This window comes from Agelaius tricolor, unplaced genomic scaffold, assembly GCF_023055355.1.
Source record: "Agelaius tricolor isolate 1412-34295 unplaced genomic scaffold, bAgeTri1.0.p SCAF_5, whole genome shotgun sequence".
In the NCBI taxonomy this organism is placed as follows: domain Eukaryota; kingdom Metazoa; phylum Chordata; class Aves; order Passeriformes; family Icteridae; genus Agelaius; species Agelaius tricolor.
In genome coordinates this window covers 48077849-48101639 of record NW_027269265.1, presented here as the reverse complement: position 1 = coordinate 48101639, position 23791 = coordinate 48077849, and the positions used below count along the sequence as shown (strand labels likewise).

At 36.4% G+C, this 23791-nt stretch overlaps 1 protein-coding gene across 4 annotated transcripts in view; it reads left to right on the top strand.

The window, feature by feature from the left end:
* The window catches only part of CARS1 (cysteinyl-tRNA synthetase 1), a 36447-nt gene that overhangs the window by 6669 nt on the left and 5987 nt on the right, over positions 1-23791 (top strand). For all 4 annotated transcript variants that reach the window (XR_011679298.1, XR_011679297.1, XM_071427765.1 and 1 more), the window contains 19 exons: positions 1310-1401; positions 2227-2315; positions 2596-2692; positions 3141-3239; positions 4190-4339; positions 5548-5688; positions 6387-6475; positions 7064-7185; positions 8342-8454; positions 8963-9091; positions 9307-9436; positions 9731-9834; positions 10842-10939; positions 12394-12583; positions 13115-13183; positions 16731-16812; positions 20654-20734; positions 21169-21236; positions 22590-22649. Coding sequence is in view for 2 of the 4 variants with exons in the window: in XM_071427765.1 (XP_071283866.1) it covers positions 1310-1401; positions 2227-2315; positions 2596-2692; positions 3141-3239; positions 4190-4339; positions 5548-5688; positions 6387-6475; positions 7064-7185; positions 8342-8454; positions 8963-9091; positions 9307-9436; positions 9731-9834; positions 10842-10939; positions 12394-12583; positions 13115-13183; positions 16731-16812; positions 20654-20734; positions 21169-21236; positions 22590-22649 (2003 nt within the window). In the remaining 2 variants the exon portion in view is untranslated. The remainder of the gene's footprint in view (positions 1-1309; positions 1402-2226; positions 2316-2595; positions 2693-3140; positions 3240-4189; positions 4340-5547; positions 5689-6386; positions 6476-7063; positions 7186-8341; positions 8455-8962; positions 9092-9306; positions 9437-9730; positions 9835-10841; positions 10940-12393; positions 12584-13114; positions 13184-16730; positions 16813-20653; positions 20735-21168; positions 21237-22589; positions 22650-23791) is intronic.

The window sequence follows — 23791 nt, the reverse complement described above, 5'->3', positions numbered from 1 at the left end:
GACCTGTGTTATGGAGAGGCTGCTCTTGAACTCGGGGTGTTCTCTTCAGGAGTACCTCCTGCAATGAAATGTTTAGAATGGACACATAATTCCATGGATTCATAGCATGGAAGTTAATTGAAGTTCCATGAAGTGAGACAGGGTACTACACTTAACATATTTTTTCTTATTTGGGCAGCTACTCAAAAAAGCAAGATGAAGAGATTACATTTCTTATACCATGAATGTTTACATTACTTGAAGGTTTTCAGCCAAAATATGCATATGAAGCTTTGAGAGAAACAGAGTTAATGAAGAGCACCCTGAGACACAGGATAAGAAAGGCCATTTTGTTATCAAAACAAATAGTTTGTATAATATTTTACTTGCAGCTAAAATGCATACCATAAGAATTCCTAAACATAGTGCTGTGTGTATTAAGCTGGCAAACTTGCTGTATTTTTGAATTTCTTGGTTTGCTTTCATGCCTAGTTAATATGATAATTGGTTTAACATCATTACAGCTGTAAGCACCCAGTACACAGCAAACTGCAACTCTGACAAATCACATGCCCATACTTCTCTTTGAAAAAACCCCATGAGTTTAACAGCTATGTTGCTTCTTACAAATTTAGGAGAAAACAAATTCAAGAATATTGTCACTAATATTACCCTGGGTTTTATCTACTCTCTTTAATGGCAAAGTGTAGCCTCTTGCTGAACTGGAGCATATTTGTGGTAAATGAGTGTGTTCAGAAATGCCTTGTGTACTTAGCAACAATGCATGATAAAAGGCTGGGGTTCTTTCTAAGCCTTTCTGTCGGCTCTCCCTCTCACCCTGAGTGCACATACTCTGTCAATATTGGCTCTAGAGACCACCTCTGGACTCTGGAGATATTTTGAAAATTCTGTGTGAGATCTGTGATGTGCCATCACAGTAAAATCAGTGGTGTTGCAAATAGCCCAGGACTGCCATAACACTTCATTAATGATTCATTAAATTTCAAAACTCATAGTAATACTTTACCTGAATTGCATGCTCTTGCTTTTGTACCCTCTTCCTCAATGCTACTTGGATCAAAAACTAATAGGAATGGCAATTTTTTTAGAGAGTAGAAAATAAACTAGATTCCAATAATTTTCTTTGGTTTTGGTGGCTTTGTAGGAGGCTCTAACAGAAGTAGCTGCATTACTAGGATTGAAGCTCTTTTCTCCATTTAGATGTGGGGTTTTTTCCTTCTGAAATAATGATGTGATAAGGAGAAAATTTTATATTGCAACTCTGTGGAAAGTGTCTTTTAAACTTTCTTTAAACTACCTTTTCTCCTAGGTAAAGGCAAACGTGTGCAGCCTCCCTGGTCTCCCCCTGAAGGGACAAAACATTCCAGGCTCTGCCTCTACAACAGCCTGACTCGAAGTAAGGTGAGTAAATGAAAGGGAAGTGGGGATTTCCCTAGAAACACAAAGAGAGCAGTCATCAAATCCTGTTTCTGAAGTGTTTGCCCTGTCAATAGCCGGTCTCTGGGTTGTATTTTGTAGAATGTTAACAAGCACAGGCCAGGAACTCTGTGCCAATCAATTGCATTAGCTGGGCAAGTGTAATACTGTTTACATTAATATATGTACACTACAAGTGAGTGTCTCTTTGTGCATATTGCATAATATTCAGCTCCCAGTTTCAAGTTGTGATACAAAGTAGCCAGGCATTCAGCTGTAATAAACATAAGTGTGGGCAGTGTGAGCAGAATAAAATCACAGTTTCTTTATTCAGATGTTGTCTGTCTAAGAAAAGTCTCACCAATTATATAGTTGCAATATAAAAAGTGTAAAACTTCTTGTGGTCTTGTTTGAAAGTCCTTTGGGAAAGAGGAAATATTAAGAATATTAATTTTACATGGGATGTAGTATTCAAGTATCTGTGAACTGATTATAGGGTATAACCTTTTTCACTGCAAAAGAAAACTTTTACAAACAGTTTGAATAGTGCTCTGCTCAGTCCAAATTGTTGTAACCTGATATCTTGGTTGATTAGAATGCATAGAACATAAGCAGCCACACCCCATTATCTCTCTCACAGGATTAAGCTAGTGCTGATCTTTAGTTATGGTAAAGTTGGGAATGGAATAACTATTTTATTTTTGTAATTATAATCCATATTTTCATGTTCTCATCTCCAAATGGGGTGTTACTGGCCTGAGGTCATGTCTTCAATTTCTTCTGACCATTGTACCTTCCCTTTCAATTAAGGAAGTATTTCAGCCTCAGAATGGAAAAAAGGTCTTGTGGTATTGCTGTGGTCCAACAGTTTATGATGCTTCTCACATGGGACATGCCAGGTACTGCATTCCTTACTTTGATATAGGTGGTAACCTATAGTGCCTTGTGGAAGCAAAAGATTATTAGAAGGTATTATTCAGATGAGTGTTTTACTATCAATGCTTCCAATTTAAGATTAAAAGCACCTTATAATATTTTATCATTGTGGGATTAAAAACTTTCTAATAGATGGGGGTAAAGTAAAACTGCTGCACAGCTATTGATTGAGGTTAGAATGGTTTGTGCACAGAATAGATACAGGTGTTTACTGAAAACACCCCTGTATTTTTTTGGTTTTAGGTCCTACATCTCATTTGATATCCTGAGAAGAATCTTGAGGGATTATTTTAAATATGATGTTTTCTATTGTATGAATATTACAGATATTGATGACAAGGTAAGGGTTTTTTTTAATTGCAATCTAAAATGCTCAACTTTTAGAATAGAAGTCAGTCACATGTAACTGCCACTTGATAAGCCAAGATAAATCTTACACTTATTAACTGAGACATACATTTTGTGCACAAAAGCATTGATTTTCTCAGTTTTGTAGCACTCCTGTGGTAGCAAACTCTTGAGTGTTGTATAATAATGAATGCTGTCACAAATAATGAAAACTCAGTATTTTAAAGAGATAATTTATTTTCTTTGCCTGATGAGGTAATTAATTGACTCTGCTGGGTAGTCCATTAAGTGTGTGGTGTGTTTGATTTGTATTATTGCACATTATTCTTGTAGATTGTTAAATTTATAGGGAAATGCCTTTTGTACATAATAGATTTTATCTGCACTTTGTATAACTATGTGTCACTTCACAGAAATATTTTAATGTTTCTGATCTGTAGATCATCAAGAGAGCAAGACAAAATCACCTTTTTGAACGATATAGAGAGAGCAAATCAACACCAGATCAGCTGCTTGAAGATGTTAGGACTGCCTCAGAGGTAGGTGTGGTAATCTCTGCTTGTGTTTTAGGTAATCACTCAATAATGTAGGAAAGCATCTAGAGAATGCTTCAGACTTTGCTGCCTCCTTAAACTTTCTGCTTCTTTTAGTTCTGGTACTGCACATGTTAGAAATGTAACTTGAACTGCACATCACTTTGCTTTTTACATTGTTTTAGAATTGACAAATTCTTTAAAAGGCATTCTTGATTTCTGTGATCTTAGCACTTATTTGTGAGTGCATGTATTGCTCAAACAGCATTTGGATGTTTGTGTGTTCGCATTCAAATTTTTTAAATAATCCTTTAAAAGAGCTTTTGAACAGTGGTCTGTCCATAATCTTTTAAAGCTTGGGAGGTTTCTCCTTTGTACCATTGATGACCTTGGAAGGAAAAGGCTGGGAAGATTTAAGGATTTAATAAATTGTGTATTCAGGACTGAAGGTGAGGGAAGGTGATTCTCTGGTAATTTTTAGAACTACAGATCAGAAAGAGATTATCATTCTAATGAATTGAATACAGGGCTGGAAATAGGAAGCTTGGAAATTTTGCCCAACTATCTTTGCCTGACATACTGCCTAAACATTGCATTTAATCTCTCCCTGTTTCACATTAAAGCTTGTCCTTTTCAAATTCGTGGTAATCAGCTGTGCAATTAAGGTGATCAGCTGCATAGAAAATGAAAACAGCAGTAATTATGATGATGTAGTGATTTATGAAGTCTTTCTGAAAAAATGAACTTGGATGCAAACTAAAGTCTTGTGATTGCACCATTATTTCTGATGAGGAGCGTATTTCATATTTCAGTAGTTGATGTCAAAGCTTTTTCTATGGCATAATGTCTTATTCATCACTAGCAAGGTACAATGTGGCTAAGATAATATTCTGTGTATGGAACATGGTGCTGCTGTACTGCAGCTGTCTTTCTAATTTATTTTTTTTTAATTGTAGCTCTTTTCAGTTAAACTAAATGAAACAACAGACCCAGATAAGAAGCAAATGTTGGAAAGAATTCAAAATGCAGTGAAGTCTGCTTTTGACCCTCTACAAGAAGCTCTCCAAGCAAAGCTCCCTGCTGAAGAGATCAACAGATGTCATGAGGTAAGTTTGAGCTCCTTTTTATATTTTATATTTGGTTTATAATTGTTAAGAGGTTTAAAAATAATATGGAGCTTGTAGTAATTCCCTGAGACAGTATGGAACCTTTAATTCATAAAAAGAGAAATTTTGGGACTGAGAACTTTTTAGTACTCTGCATTCAATAAGGAAATTTGATTCTTCAGTTCAACTACAGAGTTTTTGGATGCTGTTTTTATCAATAACTTTCTTTTTAATCTTTGCTCTTGTATGTACTTAGACTTTCTCTTTGACTTTTTTTTCTTGATAAATTAATTTCCTTATAGGTTACTGAACACACATTTCTGACGTTCCAATAGTGGTGGCAGTTTTCCACACAAGTGTTTCTGTCTCTGATCAGAGAGGAAAATACCTCCCCCAAAGCTGTGCTCAGGATTATTTTTATTAAAAACAATTACATTTAATGACAAATATTCATGTTGACTTTATTGGTTATGTCCAGTAATCAAGTCAGTCAGTACAACTATTTTTAGTAGTTGTTGTCTTTTTGTAAATTATTTCCATTTTCATCTTCTCTTGCTTTCAGATTATTTGTGATAAATACTGTGGGGTACCCATGGTTAAGTGCTCCCTTCTTAAGAAGACCCTGCCTCTAAATTATGGGTTTTTTTTTAAAAAGCCCAGCTATTCTAATATAAAGTGCTTTTATAAAAGTCTATACTGCTCTAATGGAATTTTTAAAAACCCTAAAATCTAAGCAATCATACCTTCTATGTTATATCCTAGTGTCAGAAATAGAAATCCTTTAATGTAACACTAAAATATATCCTTGCTGATGTCCAAATTAGTCTTTCAGGCACTTTTTATCAGTCTGCACAGTAAGGCTTCTGTTAGATTTTCCAGTAGCAGTGGAGGAACAGAAAATGTAATACAACTGCAGGTCCCATCTGCTGTTTACAGCATAAGTTCCAGATACCTATTCAAGTGATCAGTAGCAAAACAGATACCACTTAACAGTTTATCTCCTTGCTCTGGTTGTTTCATCTATATCTATGAAGAGCAATATGATAAAAATAGGGTAGAAACCTGGATTACTCTGTATTCACAACTAAGTGTCTCATTGCAAATGTCTTATTACTTATTTCTCTGTCTCGGTTCAGAATGAGATCTTTCTGCACAATTTAAGCAGGGCAAGTCTTGGATCAGTTGCTCTTATGATTATTGTTTTCTAGACACTGTTGGAAGAAGCCAAAGATTTGCTGTCTGACTGGTTGGACTCAAAATTTGGCAGTCAGGTGACTGACAATTCCATATTCTCAAAGCTCCCCAAATTCTGGGAAGGGGAATTTCATAAAGATATGGAAGCACTCAACGTAAGTAAATGAACTGTTTTCTCTTCTAAAGATTTATGTGCCATGCCTTAGAGTACCCAGAAGACAATTTAGCTCCTTATTAGCTTTCAAGAATCTCATATTTCAACCTTATTGATAAATTCCTTTAATATTAATAGATAGGTGTTAAATTATCACTTGCTCTGTTTCCATCCCAACAATCTTAAAACTGTTGTAGTTGTTGCACATCACTTAATTGGTGACCAGGTTTGATGTGTGCTCTCCTTGATATTTTCCTGCTGTAACATGGGGAAATAAGCATAAATTGGTCCAAAAAAGTTTGAGCTGGAATCTGTTGGCTGCACAAGAGATCCCTGTCAACCTCAGCATTTAGACTGTCTACTTATGAGTCTTCAGCCATTAAGAAATTGTGATAGCAACCATCAAGCAGAGATTTGTCTGTTACAGATGAAATGCTGTGTCACAGGCAGTAGTTCAGTGAAGGTTGATTTATTTACCTGCAAATCAGAGGGACTTGCTGCCTCTTCTGTCAGAAGAGCTGGAATCCCCTTAAAGGATGAGGAAAAAGTGGCCACAACACATTGGTTCAGAGCATAAAGCTTGAAATAGGAGTGTTAGATTTTATTATCACTTGCTTTTGAGCAAAATTGTAACCAATGCATAACATATATGTTTAGCACATATTTCCATATATATATAATTCTACTTTTTATCTGTAGGTTTTACCTCCAGATGTTTTAACACGGGTTAGTGAATATGTGCCAGAAATTGTGGATTTTGTGAAGAAGATTGTGGATAATGGTTATGGGTAAGTTTGCTACTGGATGCCCAAATGATTGCTTTCAGCTGTGAGCTGTTTTCTCTGTTTTCATTTGCAACAGTAGTCTTTGCCAGAAGCAGTTCTTCATCAAATAAAGAAATTTCAGGTTTCTTTTCAAAGAGCTATTATTTTTACCTGTTGTGCTTCTTATGATGTACTATAGGGTGAAATCCTTGTTCATTAAAATAAAGTCAAAGTCCCATTCACTTGAACTGTGTTTGATTGCTGTTCTTCATCAAAAATTGTCAAAAATTGACATGTGACAGTTAGAAATCAGTTGTAAATAACATAAATTTTAAAAAGTTGTAGTTCTTGTGACTGTTTCTTTATACTCTCAAAAGCTTAACAATAGCTGCTGTTTTCTCTTCAATTAATTTTATTAAAACTTCCAAAAATTTGTCCAAAGCCTTCATATGGTAAGGCCTTAAAACATCGGCTCACCTAAGTCATATTTACAATACTAAGCAGTACCATAATGTGATTGGGGTTACTAGAAAACTCATGAGTGGTTTTAGGGATAAAATTCAGTTAAGTTGTGATAGAAAGTTCACTAAATAATGATCTTTAACTTTTCAGGTATGTGTCTAATGGATCTGTATACTTTGATACTATGAAGTTTGATGCCAGTGAAAAACACTCCTATGCTAAGTTGGTGCCTGAAGCTGTAGGTGATCAGAAAGCTCTTCAAGAGGGTGAAGGTAAAGATTTGCTCAGTTGCTGAAGAAACTGATGATGTGTTGGTCTCTTCAATTGGTTTCACTGACATTTGGATCAGTCACAGTCAGAGCTTAATGATTTACCTGCTGCACTCCCTTTAACAATTTCTTTTCCAAAGTTTTGTAGCTTGAGCCAGTACTTTCTTGAAAGTTTTTAATTGGAAAATACCAAGAAATGTTATTAATCCTAGGATGGTTTGGGGTTGCTTTTTATTTGTTTGTGAGGGGTTTTTTGGTCAGAATTGGGAATAACTCAGTCATTTGGCCATAGCCCAGTTATTTGCCCATTCGTCTGGCTCAGAGTAGGAGCAAAGACTTGAACCTGGATCTTCCACATGCCAGGCACAAGTTTTCCATAAGAGGCTGGGGTTATTTCATGACAAATATTTGGGTTCCTCTTTCCTACTGAGAGCTTACTTTAACTTTGTTGTGTTGAACCAAATCCAAATATAGATTTTTTGAATAGAGCTATAGCAGAGGATTAACTTAAAATGCTCAGTAAATGGGACTCATTGGTTATCTGCTCCTAAAGTTGTATAGTTTTAGCAAATCTTGCAGAAAGTCTATAAAAAGAATATCAAAAGGTTTTAATACAGCACTCTTATCAGGTGAAATTAGGACACTCATAGAGCAGTAGGTAACAGAGGAGTAAATGTAGCTATTGAACAAATACCAACAATTCTGTGCAGCAGCTCAGATTAGGGAAGAAATATTCTATGATCGCATTGTAAGTGCAGATTAAGACAATCATAGTCTCAATTTAGATCTATCTAACTTTGTAATGAATTGAATCTGCAGTCTTACTTGTCTCTGAATATGGGTTTTTTTCTTCTGTATTTCTTTTTCTATAACTGCAATATTGGAGTTGTGCCTGGTAAGACAATGTAGATGAATCTCACATCAAAACTTAGAAACCAGTGCAGCTGATTGACCAAACATTGACCAAAACCCCAAAGGATTATCAAGGTTGATAATGAGGATTTGTGAGGGTTCAGTGATTTGGGGGTTTATGTTTTGGGGTTTTGTTGTTTTGTTTTGGTTTTTCTTTTTTTAAGGTTATCTTTATATGAGATACAGCAATGCCAAAAATCAGTAATGCTGGTGTAAAATGTATACATTTACATTTTCTCTTTGAAAGGTGACCTGAGCATCTCAGCTGATCGCTTAAGCGAGAAGCGTTCTCCAAATGATTTTGCTTTATGGAAGTCCTCCAAGCCAGGAGAGCCCTCATGGGACTCTCCATGGGGAAAGGTAAGGAAGGACATTATAATCAGGATTTGGATTTTCTTCACTTATTTAAGTAGCACAGTTACACAAGTTTTTTTGCCTCACCTCATATTAACACTGTATAAATTGTGGAGATTATGTATTCAGTCCTAAGATTCTGTGGTTAATGTTCATTTAATAAATCTAAAATGTATCAAGTCTGATACATTTTAAGCAGAAGTTTGCATGCAGTCTCAGCATGGCTGTTACTTGTTGTTTGTCCTCTGTTAATGGACAAGCTTTATCTTCAGTAAATTCTGTTTCCTTCTTTTTTCCTTGTGATCAAAGATATTAGTGTAGCTTTTAAAAGAACAGTAAGCAAGGTAATCAGAACATTACAGGCTGGATTGCCAGGCTGGATCTTTAAATCAGTTTCCTTTTGTGAAGCTAAGATTGAGAATCTTTTTTACTCTTGGTAACAACATGAGGAAATGAGACGGGGCAGGAGAGGAAGACAGTCACTATTAACCAAGTAATGCCATTTTGTTAACAGGGTCGTCCAGGTTGGCACATTGAATGTTCTGCCATGGGTGGATCTGTTCTAGGAGAGTCGATGGACATTCATGGAGGAGGCTTTGATCTCCGATTTCCTCACCATGACAATGAACTGGCCCAGTCTGAGGTGAATGAACTGACCTTCCTGCAGTGATAGAACACCATGCTTTGCTTTGACTGCAACGTACACAAATCCCTAATTCAGCTTTTTCAACTTGATGTGTGTTTTGTATAAACATGAGTTTTGGTTCTTCAGGATTTTATTCTCTAAGTTTTTCTACTTCATATATATGTAAACAGTGTTTTTTGAACATTTCTTAGGGTTTTGTTTTTTTCCTGCAGGCATATTTCGAAAACGATCACTGGGTTCGGTATTTTCTGCATACTGGTCACTTAACAATTGCTGGCTGTAAAATGTCCAAATCTTTGAAGAATTTCATTACCATAAAAGATGCACTGAAGAAACACACAGGTAAAAATTATTTTCGAATGGGAATGTTTTTGATGTACTTTGAGTGGTGACTGTGATAATTTTTTTATTCAGGGTAACTTTAGGTGTCTTCTTTGCTAACTTTGGAACAGCTTCCTTGTTCTTCTGATCCTTGTTGGTATTTATCAGCATGGATCACAGTGGTTTTGCTTTTTTGGTAGATGTAATGATAGTAAGAAATTTAAAGGTTATGTTCTTGGCCACTACAGTATTGGAGTCCATGAAAGTGTTTCAGCTTATAAAAACTTCCCTTGTTTATTTTAAACCTCCTACTAGCACGACAGTTACGGCTGGCTTTCCTCATGCACTCTTGGAAGGATACACTGGATTATTCAAGTAATACCATGGAGTCAGCTATTCAGTATGAGAAGTTTATGAATGTAAGTTTTCAATTTCTTCTCCAGCTCTCTAATCTTTGTGTTGCCATGAGTGTTTCAAGGAACAGAACTCCAAGGGATATGTAGGCCATGTGCCCAGACTGGGTTTGCTTTCTGAATTCATCAGGTGGAATAGCACAGTGCTTATTTAGATACCATCAAACTCTCAAGTCCTGTAAATCCCACAGACTGCTACATTTCTCTGCAGCTGTGTGCCCTCTCCAAGTTTTGACATCTCTGAGGAGCTTGACACTTACACACAAGATCAATTTCTTAGTTGCTTATAGAGCTCAGTCCAACAGACACTCTCTAACATTTCTACCGGGTCAGACTCTACACAAATGTAGCCAAAGGGGAAGAAGGAATATTGTTCCCACTTTGCCTCCTCACCACAAACATTGAGCCTTTGCCTCTATGCCTTGCAGGTGTGTGAGAGGTCAGGCACAGTTCCTGCCCCTGGTTAGTTTGGAGCCATAATTTAAACTCGCATTTCCCGCAAGGACACTGTACAGCAGTTTGAGATTGTTGATCTTGGTCTCTCCAGCTGAAGCTGTTCTGCTTTTTATGTCAAATGTTTGGTTTGGGCCACAGATTAGGTTAAAATGACTTTTTACTGAGCTGGATGCCCATTTAAAACAGATCCTTGCTATAAAGCTATTTTATACTTCAGCTTCCATTGCTAGCAACACACTTTAAAATCTGCCATAAGAACTGTTGCCTAACCATTTTTGAAAGATTTTTTGTGTGAGCAGCTTGGTGTTAGAATATCATAGGGTATCATGTAGTAACAGGGCAAGAGATAAAAATGAATTGCAGTCCAACTGTGAATGACAGAGTTATGCAAAATGATTTTATTGGGTTTTGTTGTCTTGAGAAACATCATTAGATCCTGGCTGGAACAGGGTTGAACCCATGAAGTTTAGGAGTCTCATTAAGAAATAATGACCCCTTTCATAGTAAGTATTGGTTATGTGTAATTGGTTATGTGTAGCTATATCCTTCTTTTACAGGAATTTTTTTTGAATGTGAAGGATATTCTTCGAGCTCCCACTGATGTGACAGGCCAGTTTCAGAAATGGGAAAATCAAGAAGTAGAGCTGAACAAGAAGTGAGTGGAGCATTCCTACTTTTCTCTGAATTGTGTCACTTCATCTTTGATTCTTTTTTTCCTTACAGTATCATTTACAATGTGTATAGTGATATTTATGTCTGTAGCATTCCCAATTAACATCCCAATTCTTCACAAGCAATCATTTTAATCTTGGGACAGCTTTATGAAGGATAGATTAAATTGTAATTTCCCTTTTGTTTATGTTAAGTACACTGGCATGCCTCATTGCCATGTTTGTGAAGGGAAAGAACTTATTTGTTAGATAGCTGTCATTTTCTTCACTATGTGAAATCTTGTCTTCTCTCTGAGAAGTGACCAGTAATTCACAGTGTCTACAAACTGGAAATATTATACTGGAAAAACAGTATTTTACATATTTCAAAGTATAGTAAGCTATCTGCGACAAACAGAAGTTAAATGACCTGCCTAAACCATCGAAGATCAGTGCCAGTGTTTGAAAATATGTTGTTGAGGCAGTGATACCAATTTTGCAGTCTTTTGACTTTTATAACAAAACTACCATTACTATTTGTAATGCAGACAGCTTCCTAAATGAATTCCTTTTTGTCTGAAATTTAAAATAGAGGCATCTTACATGGCAGTGCTAAAATTGTTTCCTAGTTCAGTTCACTGTTGTGGTCACTAATGTTACTATTGAAGGATTAAGTGCAGATATTTCTGTGTAATGATATACTCTGAAAATTTAATCTTCAGCTTGAGGTTGGTGGACATAACCCCTTTATTTAAAAAGGTGGGAGATAATAAGTAATGGAGAAGTCAAAAGGAAAGGATAAAGAAGTGAGAGTAATAGAAGATATGCTTCATAGATATTTGGTTTTGTCTCCTTTCTTCTACCACTTCTTTTTTCTTGGAAAAAGTACATTGTTTGAAACCATAAAACCTTTGTGTCATGAAATGGTACTTAATACGTTGTATTATTTATTATACCTACTAACATGACAAAGGTTTGCATGAATTTATTCCTTTTATCTACTTATAATATTTTCCTAACAATTTACTTTGTGTTAAGTTAACTTCCAAATTGATGCTCCCTCCTGCAAAGATACTAAACAGAGAACCTGGCTGGTACACAGGGATAGGAGAGCAATACTGTGAAAAAAAAAAAGTAATAAAAAGAAGATACTAAATAAGCATTTTATACTGCTTAAAAAAAATTCCATGAAAAGGCCAGTTGCTGAAAAATTGTTTGATAGTTTGTTTGGACAGTTGTTGCCAATTAGATTCTGCTGCCTGCCTTTGTCTATAGCAGTAAAACAGCAGCATCATGATAATGCCTTTTTTCTTGCTCATCTGTTTTTCTTTCAAATATAAACTACAACCAGCAAAAAGTTATCTTAGTTTTCAGTCCCCTTGCTCTTCTAACAGAAACTCTTCAGAGTACATTGCAGGGTTTTTGGCATGAGTAGTCACAAAGAATCTTTTTTTCTCAGTTTTTACGAGAAGAAAGCAGCAATTCATGAAGCACTGTGTGACAATGTTGACACCCGCTTGGTTTTAGAAGAAATGCGCTCCTTAGTCAGCCAGAGTAACTCCTATATTGCTGCAAAGAAATCCTCCAGGCAGATGCCAAACAGGCTTCTTTTAGAAAACATCAGCTCCTATCTCACTCAAATGCTAAAGGTATGTAACAGCAAGGAGTCATGTTGCTATTGCACTGTGCAGTTACAACTTGTATTTTCAAGTATGGAGGGATCTGTACAGTCTTTGTTTAAATCTTACAGGAAACTAGAGATCTTCCACACATCCCCTGGCCAAAACAACCCAAGCTGCAGTGTGTGCTGCAGCAGGAACAATTCTGAGTTCTCCATATTGCATTATGTTTTCAGCTAATGTTTTTTTGAATAGTGGGGAGCCCCTAATACGTTCAAGAGAAATTAGATAGTAGAAAAAATATGAAGTCAGAATGACAGATCTGACATCTTTAAAGCTAAATCTGAAAGCCAATGCTTTGTATGGTGTATGTATGTATCAATTACAGATCATCATCAGAGCATCAATTTGTATGTATCAATTGCAAATCAGAACATCATCTTAACAGAGTTGTGAATTCTGGGTTAAATGAGATCTATTTGAATGCCTAGGATATGTGATTTTGCTTAGTTTTCACATACCTGTGAATTGATGTGTACAATCTTCTTTTTCCTTTACCAGATTTTTGGTGCCATAGAAAGTGATGATGCAATTGGTTTTCCTGTTGGAGGAACTAGTCAAAACATAAATGTAAGTGAAGGACAAAATACACTAAACAAAATTACTCTGTATCCTTCGAGAGCTTAGGTTAAAGTGATGACATTACTGATATGTAGCTGAATTGCATTCTTTTTGCTTTTAGCTTTTGAATCTGATGTAATTAATTGGCTTAGGAAGCAGGATTTTTCTTTTACAAGAGCTGGGGTTTTTATAGGTTTGTTTGATTTAATGACAGACAAATTGTATAGCAACCAGAAGAAGAATTATCTTGTCTCCTGAATGATGAGTCTGTTTCCTAAACCACATATGAACTACAGGCAGCACATGCTACAGTCTAAAGATTCATTACAAGTATTTGTATGCTAAGTAGTTTCAAAAATGTAATTATACTGATTAAACTTCTTTGTGGTACACCAGAAACCAGCCTGGAGGCAGCTGGAGTTTTATCCACATTTCAATCTTTTCTTCTGATCTCATTTGCAGCCACAGTTTTTATGTGGCTTTCAAAGACTGTTTTGCTTTAGTCACCCAGCAGTTCTGGGTGCAGAATTTTTCTGGAAATACCTGAGGGGTACCTGATGAAAGTACTGGTGGGCTCTGTAATACCTGGAACATTTCTGGTGCAGGCAGGAGAAATAACTCCATGTGAAAGCTATCCACACTTGGTTCATGCCAAAAATCTCTTGTGGATACATCTGTGCTGTTTTTCATGTATTTTTCTGCATTAAAGATGTGACCATGCACATTTCTGTTCCTCCTTAGGAGGAGTAAATGAAACATTTCTGGTGTAAAAAAAAGGCTTAACTTCTTATTCATCAAAGGAATTGGCAAGCTTGTTTGTGGTTGGAAGAATGGGAATGAACACTCATCCCATAATTGCCAATGTAAATACTTATATTTGTGTGCTGTGGAAATTTCCATTAATAATATAATAAGGAAGATGTTCTGAATTGCCTACAAAGCCCATCAATAATGATTTTTAAATTTAGCTCAGAATTTTTTTGAATTCCAGAAGAAAGGTAGAACTTAAACACTTACCTTTTTAGGGAAAATGAAAATTAAATTTGTATTTAACACTTCAGGCAGTGTTTCCAATAGATATGCTTTATGGAAGGATTGCTGATAGCTTGAGGCTAAGTCCTTTCACTCTTAAAATAGCACTGCCAAGGGCGGTAGAATGAGAGGAATCTTGTGCGGAAAAAAAAATCCTGTGCTAACACATGTTGTCCACAAAAATTGGATTTGTTACCCATGTGCAACAAGCCAGTAATTACACCCTCAAGAGCAGCATTGATTATTTGTTTCAGAGTTGTGCAAGCCTGGGTGCTCAGTGGTATTCCACAAATCAAGCACACCAACTATCAAAACTTTTTACTATTTAAGCATTTTAGCAAACAAAGCAACTTGTGTTCAGTGGCTACAAGTTATGTAATTCTCCTATTAATTTGTATTCTATCCTCTCTTGGTTAATAATTTTCTTGCTTTCCATGCTAATTAGTCTGCATGGTCAGTCTTTCTGTTCTTTTGAGTTGTTGGTCCCTGAGTTGGTGTTTGAAATTACCTTTTACCCAGTGGGGGCTGATTCAGCACAGTTGCTGACTTGGCTTTATGAGTTTCTTCCTTATCTTGGGAGTTCTGCCAAGTGTCCTTATGGCCTGTAAATTCTTTGTGGCATTCTTTGTGTCCACTATCAGTGGTCCATCCTTCTGCCCAAGTTTTGTTAACCTCCCCTAAGGTCTGAGATCATTGTAGCGTGTCCAGCCCTAAACCTTAACAAGGCAATTCTGCCAACAAGTAGTTTGTTTTTCTGATGCTTGAGCATCACTTAGAGCTTGCTTGTTAGCTTCTGTCTGTTTCAGAGATCCCTTCTTGTTGATTAGGCTTGAAAGGATACAAAAAACAAGCATTAAAGAACATCCTTTCTTCAGAAAGTTTTACACATTCCACATTTGTTAGCAGAGTTGTCAGAAGAATCTTGTGCTAACAATTCTTACACTGAAGAAGCTTTTGTTTTTATCACCCAGATCATTACTAGTGTTAAGTATTATAATATAAAAATGCATGATATCACAAGTATTTTGGCTGTTTCATCAAATATTATACTGTCTTTCAATCTTCAATGCAAATTCTTATTTATCTTAGCAAAAATTAGAGGTAAACTTCCAAAGTTCAAAAACTTCTCATTAATTACAGAAGGCTGTGGCTCAGGCCAGTTATTCCCTTGTTTAAATTAGAGATGAAAGAACCAAATGAGTCAATATCTCCAAAAAAGGCATAATCCAATTCAAAAGTGCTGAAAGAAAAACTAGCTTAATTTCCATGGGTCAGTAATTTACTTGAAAAGGGTATAAAAGAGATATGAAGTCAGAAAACCTCAGTTCCATAATATCATTTTCCAAGTGAATTCAGCATTTCTCTCAAGTTAGTTGTTGTGTAAATAAAAATCTTTCATCTTGAAATGACTGATAAAGTAATGACAGTGTCTGCTTTCCCCATACCACTTTCTTTCCATGAAGAGGTATTTCCAGTGCAGTGGGGGAATGGAGATGTGACTGTTCCTCACTTTCCAGTCTGTTCCTTGGGCCAGACTTGTCACCACTGGATCTGATTATGAAGCTAATTGCAGTGTTCACATTTATGAAAAGTTGTAACAGAACTCCTTGGTTCTTTTCATAGGGGCAGTTTTACATCATGACAGACTATCTTGCCCCTTAATTGCACAGAAATTTGTCATGGAGATTAAACAGACAGGAAAGACGTGTGGAAATTGTAGAGGAGACAAAAGTTGGCCATTTTTTTTCTCTCCCCCACCCTCCAAAGTAATTTAACTTTTAATTTAGGCTTTTCCCCAAGGGCCTGACTTTTCCTCCTGGGATTCCAAAGAAGTGTTGACAGACGCTGATCTGTAGTTGTTTTTGTAGCTGATCTGTAGTTGTTTTTGTTGCTGTTTGCTAACTGCTTGCTGCTGCTATTCATTGCCATTGAAACCAGACTCACAGGACCTTTTCTCTGAGATTTTGTGCCTAGTGTTTACTTACACCTGAAATAATTCAACAGTAATCTTTCCCCACTTTTTGTGGGAGAGGGAGTTGTATGAGGAATATAGAGAATTGTACTGTCTAAGCTAAAATCTCAGGAACAGATATGGGTTCTAATGAAAATTAGTCCTAATATCTGTTTGACATAGTATTATTATCTGATAAACAGCTAGGCCTAAGACAACATGGTACATGAAGGAGCAAATTCATCTGAGGGCTGTTTTTATCCCTGCACTGCATTATAGTTAGCTGGATTGTGGCATAACCCTGGGGAAGTGATGGATCTAACTGAAAGGAGGTGAAAAAGGAATGGAGAGGCTGAACTTGACAAGCTGATTTTATCTGCACAAAAGTAAAATTGACAGCTAATGCAAATTTTCATCTATCCTTTGACATCAATAGAGCAATGACAATTTTTATTGATACAGATCTGTCCTGAGGGTCAGATTCCATCCAACAGCACATAAACATGAAGTGAGTAGGGACATGTTTTATATCTAAATGATGATTAGCTAACTGTGGAAATAATGATCCTGCAGATTGAGTCTACAGTGATGCCATACCTCCAAGTTCTTTCTGAGTTCAGAGAAGGAGTGCGACAAATCGCCAGAGAGAAGAAAGGTGAGAGTTCACTTTTTCCTGTACATGAGACTTTTTTGTACTTTCCTGTAGTTTTTCCTGCACATGAGGCTTGGAGGGCATAGGAACCAAACTGGGGGAGAGGCTGGAGGTGTGGGTGTGAGGCAGCTGATAGTTTCTCCTTGCTTAGAGAATAAAAGTGAGGCATCTTTAAATCAGGGCTGCTTTGAATTTTTGCGTCTCTGCTGCCTGTCTCTTTAATTTGGGAACCTTTTTAGGCTGCTAAACTAATTTTCATATCCTGAAGAATCTAAAAGTTCTGGAATGATGAGGTGTAGCTGCTGTTTTTCTAGGTTAGGGTGCTCCCTTCTTTCTAGGTATGAAAGTACCCATGATCTCTTCCCTGGGGAGCTTGCATTTTCTTAAAAATGTAGATTGCTACACAATAATAGTGTCTGCATTTAAATTGCCCAAGATGTTCACTATTTGTTAGAATAGTTGGAATTGTAGCTCCCCTGATGGTAATTGAGTGTTCTCTCTGGAGAATTCATCTGGGAGTTTGCTAGAAGTTTCAGGTGCCTTTTTTAATCCCTCTGAAAAGCTTTGATCATGCTGTGTGTGTTGGCAGCAGAACTATAGAGTGTTAAAAAGGTTGTTCCATTAAGCATTCTTTGATTTTACTGATATCTCCTAATGGAGGAGCTCTTACTATTTTCTGCTGTTCCCTGTGGAATTTTGCATGTCTTCAACATGTGTTTGGTTCTTGTTTTCTTAAAACTTTGACACTGGGATTTGTACTTGAAGGCAAAACAGGGCATGTTTTTTATACATAAAACATACAAGTAACCCATATATTACACAGAAACGTAAAATTACTTATGGTGTCTGGTAACCTATTCAGCTGGAAAAGACTCTGGACTCTCATTCTGCTACTGTTTGGAGTTCTTCCAAAGCTGATAAGTTTACATTAAAAGCACAAAACTGTATTTGCTAATGTAACTACTCTGTTATTATTGTCAAACTCTTATAGGCCTAATTGATGGTGAGAAACAGGCTTAGTAATAAGTTCTAATAGTAAATATTTTCTGTAACTTGAATTAATTCAAGAGGTTTGTGTGTATATCCTCAGCCAAAAATGTGAGCTTTAGTCTTTTGGTATTTAACATACTTCTTTATATGAAGCTTTTTTTTTCCCCTTGCTTTATTATGGTTGAGCTAAATTGATCATTGCTTTTAGCAGTGGTAAGGTTTAAATATCACAGGGATCATTTTTAGAACTCACTTGGCTCAAGTGCTAACTGGCACTTGAATTTCCTGCTTGAAAGGCAGTGATTTTTTGCCTGAAATACACTGGACAGTGAGAATCAAACTGGATCTAGTGGCTACTTGGTTGGGGTATGGAGCACTCTGCAATTTGACCAGGGAGGCACCTTTCTTTTAAACTACTTGATATATGGAAGCTGAATGGTGGTTGGCAGGACCTGCACTGACATACTACAGATATCTTTCTCTTTACCCATTAAATTCTTGCTTGCAGGAAGCATTAAATTACTGTAAAAGTTGTTCTGATTAGTGGCTGGGGATATTGCCTCTGCATGGCTGTAGGCATAGGGAGTTTCCTCATCATAGCCTGTTGCTGGCAGGGTTGTGTTAGATATTATTTTAAACAATCAGTATTGCTTTAGGTATTCTCAGATGTTAAATAAAAAGTATGTGGCTCTGTAAATCTCTATTACAAATTTTCCCATCCACACACATGCACTTTCAAAATGTATCTACAAAACATTTCACAGAACAGCCATTTTTAAAGCTATGGTTTTTAGTAATAATCAAATTACATGTACTCTGCAAAAATGTTACCATCATCCAGAATGGGTAGCATTCAAATATGGACTTAATAATTCTCATAGTGCCCTCTGCACCTTCTGCCCTCTTCCAAATATGTCAGGAGTTGACCAGAACTGGGACAAACTCTCTCATTGTAGCATTGCCTGCTCTTGTCTTTTGCTGCCAGTCTTTATATACAGCATTCTCTAGATGTTTTTCAAGCTCCTCTTTTTCCTTCCCATCACAGTGTTCTGATTCACAACATCTCAGCATCTGTTTCACATCTGATGCTCTTTGGCTTGAAATTCACAGAAAGAGGTCTGGGGAATAGTCACAGGTCCAAGGAATGTCCATCTGCTGGGGTGTTGGTGGGTGCTGGTGATAAGGCATTGTCCCACTGGTTTCCTGGTCACTGTCCTCAGTGAGAGCCTCCTTATGTCCTGAGACAGCCCACAAACAACCCCCTACCCAATCCTAAACATATTTGCTCTGGAGGTGCCACATGCAAAGAACAGGCACATCTCAGCCTTAAGAAGTGTGGTGCTGACTCCTCTGCACGACAGGATTGATCAGAGCATGTGTCCTCTCAAAAATAATATGTTTCATTATACATTTCTCCTTGATGGATTTCTTCTTCTTCAGCTTTCAGTTGTTCATGATTTTAGATAAGTGCTCATCTGTAACTGTGCAGATGCTGTTATGGTGAATAAGCAGTATTTCTGATACAGTCTTGATAGAGCCAACACCTTTTAGTATCAACAGCCAGTGAGGGAATCTGATCCCTGGTTTATCCTAATGGCTGATTTAGACTTGCATCAACCATGACTGTGATTCACTGTGTGTCACTGCTGTGGATCAGGAGAAACAACGACTCCGTTTACAGGAGACAGAAGAGGTTCTGTCCACTGCAGTGGTTTCCTGTGCAAAGAGAGCCACAGAACACAGCCATGCACTGAAACAGGGTGTTCCTTCTCATGGTTTTAGGATAGTCAGTGCTGTTCACTTGCAGCTCTCTCAGAGCTGTGGAAGAGGTGAAGGCTCAGGGATGGTACTTGTATCTACCAGAATGTGCGCTGTTAAGGAAGCTGCCTGGATGGAAGCTTCCACTGCCTAAAATAATAACTTTGAGACCCTGAGTACTTCTTGGGTTTAACCAGCTAAGAATTGCTGAAAGGGAGAATGCCTGTTCATTATAAGCACATCTAACCCAAGTATCTGTCGTGTTATACTTGCTGAGTGCTCCTCCCAAATACCAGACTGCCTGTGAAAAATGCTGAATTCACAAGAGCAGCATACTGAGTCTCTGATGAATTTAGGCCCTCTCAACTATTCTACTGCCTCTCAACTGATAAAATTTCTTATCCAAAAAATTGTCTTGAATGAAGATTGGTTTTCCCCTTAAGATAGCATATATTTCAGCTAAATCTTAAGTTCTTAACTCTTTGCTGTCATCAAAGGCTCTTTGGTAAGTTTGCAAGGGGAAAAAAAATATTAGCCATGATGTCCTGGTCACCATGCAGAAAGCCAAACCAAAATTATTTGTTCTGATGTAAAAAGATTGCTTGAAATAAAAAGAGGGTGTTGGGATTACAGTTCCTCTGACAAATCAACAAAATCATAGTCCTTCAAAGGGCAGTGTTAGATTTAGCACAGAATATGTTAATTTGTGATTTTCTAAAATTAGGTTTTTAACCTTTCTTATTGCACATCCTATAGTAACCATTAGGATCTTCCTGAGTCATACACCCTTCCACCATACCCTGGCAGAATTGTTGCATCATTTCTGATTTGCCTTGGATTTTCTTTCTGTTCCCCTTCAGGAACAGTGAGGGTATCTTGGAAGACAATTATGATTTTCAAGTTCCTGCAAAGAAACATGTGCTTCTTTATGTGGCTAAAATAAGGCAGGACTTAGTTATCACTTTAAAAGAAAAGACATTTCTCTCTCTTTGTGAGAGTGGCAATTTCTTAATTGCACTGAAGTAACTATTTAGCTGTACAAAACTGTACTTTGGCCAAATCTTACTTCACTAAAAGTATTTTTCATGCTCTGTAGTAACTGAAGTGCTGCAGTTGAGTGATGCTCTTCGGGATGACATCCTGCCTGAACTTGGAGTTCGATTTGAAGATCATGAAGGTACCCAGTTATCTCTTGAAACTTTGTAGGAGCTGTTTTTATAATCCTGATGTTTTCCTAAGAAGTGAGAAAAAAATTCAGACTAATTCAGTGAACTCAAGTATTGCAGAGCTAGAGTGTATCATATGTGCATCATATATATATATATTTCATATGTACTATATATAATGGCACATAATATGTATCATAGATAATGGTGCATGTAACTATATGAATATATATTATGGAACTGTATATTGTAATACATGTACAGAATAAAAAAATACATTGTAATATTTTTCACCTTTTTGTATAACACCTAATTTCTTAGTCACTTTTGAGTAGCCACTGAGTTGTATTTGCATTTAGCATGCAAAAATAAAACAGTTATCACAGGGTGAATACATTTATCTTTGATTAATCAAGAAATTAATCCATCTCTTTTGCTTCTTTAGGACTTCCAACCGTGGTTAAATTAGTGGATAAGGACACATTATTGAAAGAAAGAGAAGAAAAGAAAAAGGTAATTATTTTAAGCATCCCATGTTTTTAATATTTAAACTAATGTGTGAACTATGGATATTTTTACATTTCTTTGATAATTCATAAGAAAAATCATAGCAAACTAGCAACAAGGAAGATGACATAAGAGAATTGATACAAAAAAATTAAGTGTGTTGAAAAAAAGAAACAGCTTCTTTTTTTGAAACAGCTTCTTGAAAACTTTGTATGGAACCTAGTGAATACCTCAAAGATTTTTTATTTTATTGCTTTTTAAGGTCTTCATATAACTAAGGGGTGTTCAGTATTGCATTCAAACCGTCTTATCTCTCTGGAAGAACAATTCCAATGAGAAGCTAATTCAGACTTCTTTTGTTTGTACAAATGAAGTCAACATTTTCCATAGAACTAGTCTGTATTCATCTGATATGTGAGGGAAAAATGTACTGGCTAAATCTTAATTAATATAGTATGGATTAGTGAGATATTCAGGATGTGGGGGCAAGAATTCATGTTACTCTGTAAAGCTTGTGAATTTGAATTCACATGCACAAAGTTTGTACAGATCCCCTGCTTTTGGCACTTCCTAGTATTAATATTTGACTTTGTAATATTTAAAAGTAACACTTCATATGTCCATCTTCAATTTTACCAAATAATAAAATTCTATCATGACTAGAAATCTTTGAAAGACTTTCTAACATTTCTCCTTCCACGTTGATGTTTTTTAGAAAAGGGAGAAGTAATTTTAGTCAATTCCAGATGTTTTCATTAGAGTGACATTTGAAGGCAGTTTGTTTAATGCTGCTGGGTAGGAGCTGCAGCCAGAGTCCCTTTTCCTTGGCAACAGCATTATGTTCAGTTCTGGCAGAACACTTAGAGAACTGACAGGTCTCTCCCAGGCAAGTGCAAGATGGGATTTTTAGCAAGTTGGCTAAATTTGGATAGTTGTTTCCCTAGGAACATCAAGTGATACAACTGCTGCTTGAGGAACTGTGATATCTTCACAATTTGAGGCAAGAGCTTAAAATATCATTGAAATACAGTCTTTTTAAAAAGTCATTTGCAAAACAGTTTTCCCCCTCAAATGATAGGACAATTTATTTAAGGTATTCTATTACAGGTATCCATTTTGCATGCAAAATGCATTCTGAACAGTTAGAACTGGTTTAACTGTGAATAAAAGCAAATGAAATCAAAGTCATACAGTGGGAAGTATCAGACAATCCTAATTATAAGGCATGCTGGGTTTGCTGCAGGTCATGCTGCCAGTTCTGTCTGTAATTAGATATCCAGGGGAGCTGGCTCAGGTTTGTAGAAAACAACCAAATGGAATAGTGCATTACCTTTTACTCACCAACTCTGCCTCTCACAGATAGAAGAAGAGAAAAAAAGGAAGAAAGAAGAAGCAGCCAGGAAAAAACAACAGCAGGAAGTAAGTAGCCTCATTTTGAAGGAAAGTGTAGGCAGCAGTAGTCACGTGCAGGAAAGACCATTAGAACACAGGCTCTCTGCCCAGCCTTAACCAGGTCTCCATTTCTTTTTTTTGTTTACAATTTCCTGCTCAGAATGCCTTTGGCTTGCAGTTCAGGCTTGGAATTTCAATTCTGATAGAGAAGCTATTTTTGAAAACACAACCAAAGCCTGAAAAAACTTATTACAGAAGAACTTGTAGCACTTAATTTCAGTCTATAAACAGTATTACCTAATTGACAAAGTAGTATCTAACACTATCTTATTAGTGTTAGAGAAGATTTTGCTTGTGTCATTTATTATTTGATTCTAATATCATAGGTATATGTGAAACGGTTTAGTTTTCTCCTTTTTTTTTCTTTTTCTCTATAAGAAATCCCCTATTCCTTATGATTGTGCAGAGAAATGTTTTATCTCTGTGATTGAAATTTACATAGCTCAAAGATTTTGGGCTTTGGATGGGGATTAGACAGAGGAGATGAACTCATAAGAAAAAATATTGTTTGCCATGCTGATGACTTTAACAGTACAGGAAATATATTCCTGTGTTATAAGAGGAAGAAAACTTTTAGACAGCACCACATACAAAAATAAAACAAGATAAATAGCATTTATCAGCCACAAATTCCAAGTACCTTTTTTCATTTTTTAAAAAAGGTGATTCCCTTGCATAGGGCAAAAATTACATGGAAAAGATTCTGAGATGTGCTTGTTTACAGACAAGGGAGAGTTCAGTTTGTTTTCAGTGCAGTTACTGCATCTGATTCTTCTGTGACCTGCATTAAAACCTTAGCTTGTCAGCAAGAAACTTGATAAAGGTGGTTCCCCTTTGCACTGAGTTAATTCCTGAATATGTTTTATGATAGTAGCTATTCACTTTGTGTTGACTGAAGAACCAAGTTAGCAAGACTCAGATGTAGTTTTTGGAGTTTATAAGCAAATTATTTTGAGTCTCTGCAATGTATCTGTTTTATAAAGTGGTTCTCTACAGGTTTAAAACAGTTTTTTCCCTCAGACAAGCACAGCTAAGACCTACTGAGTTATTCCTCACTCCAAGTTTCTTTTCACATAATAAACAATTATGAATTGAATGCTCCTTGATTT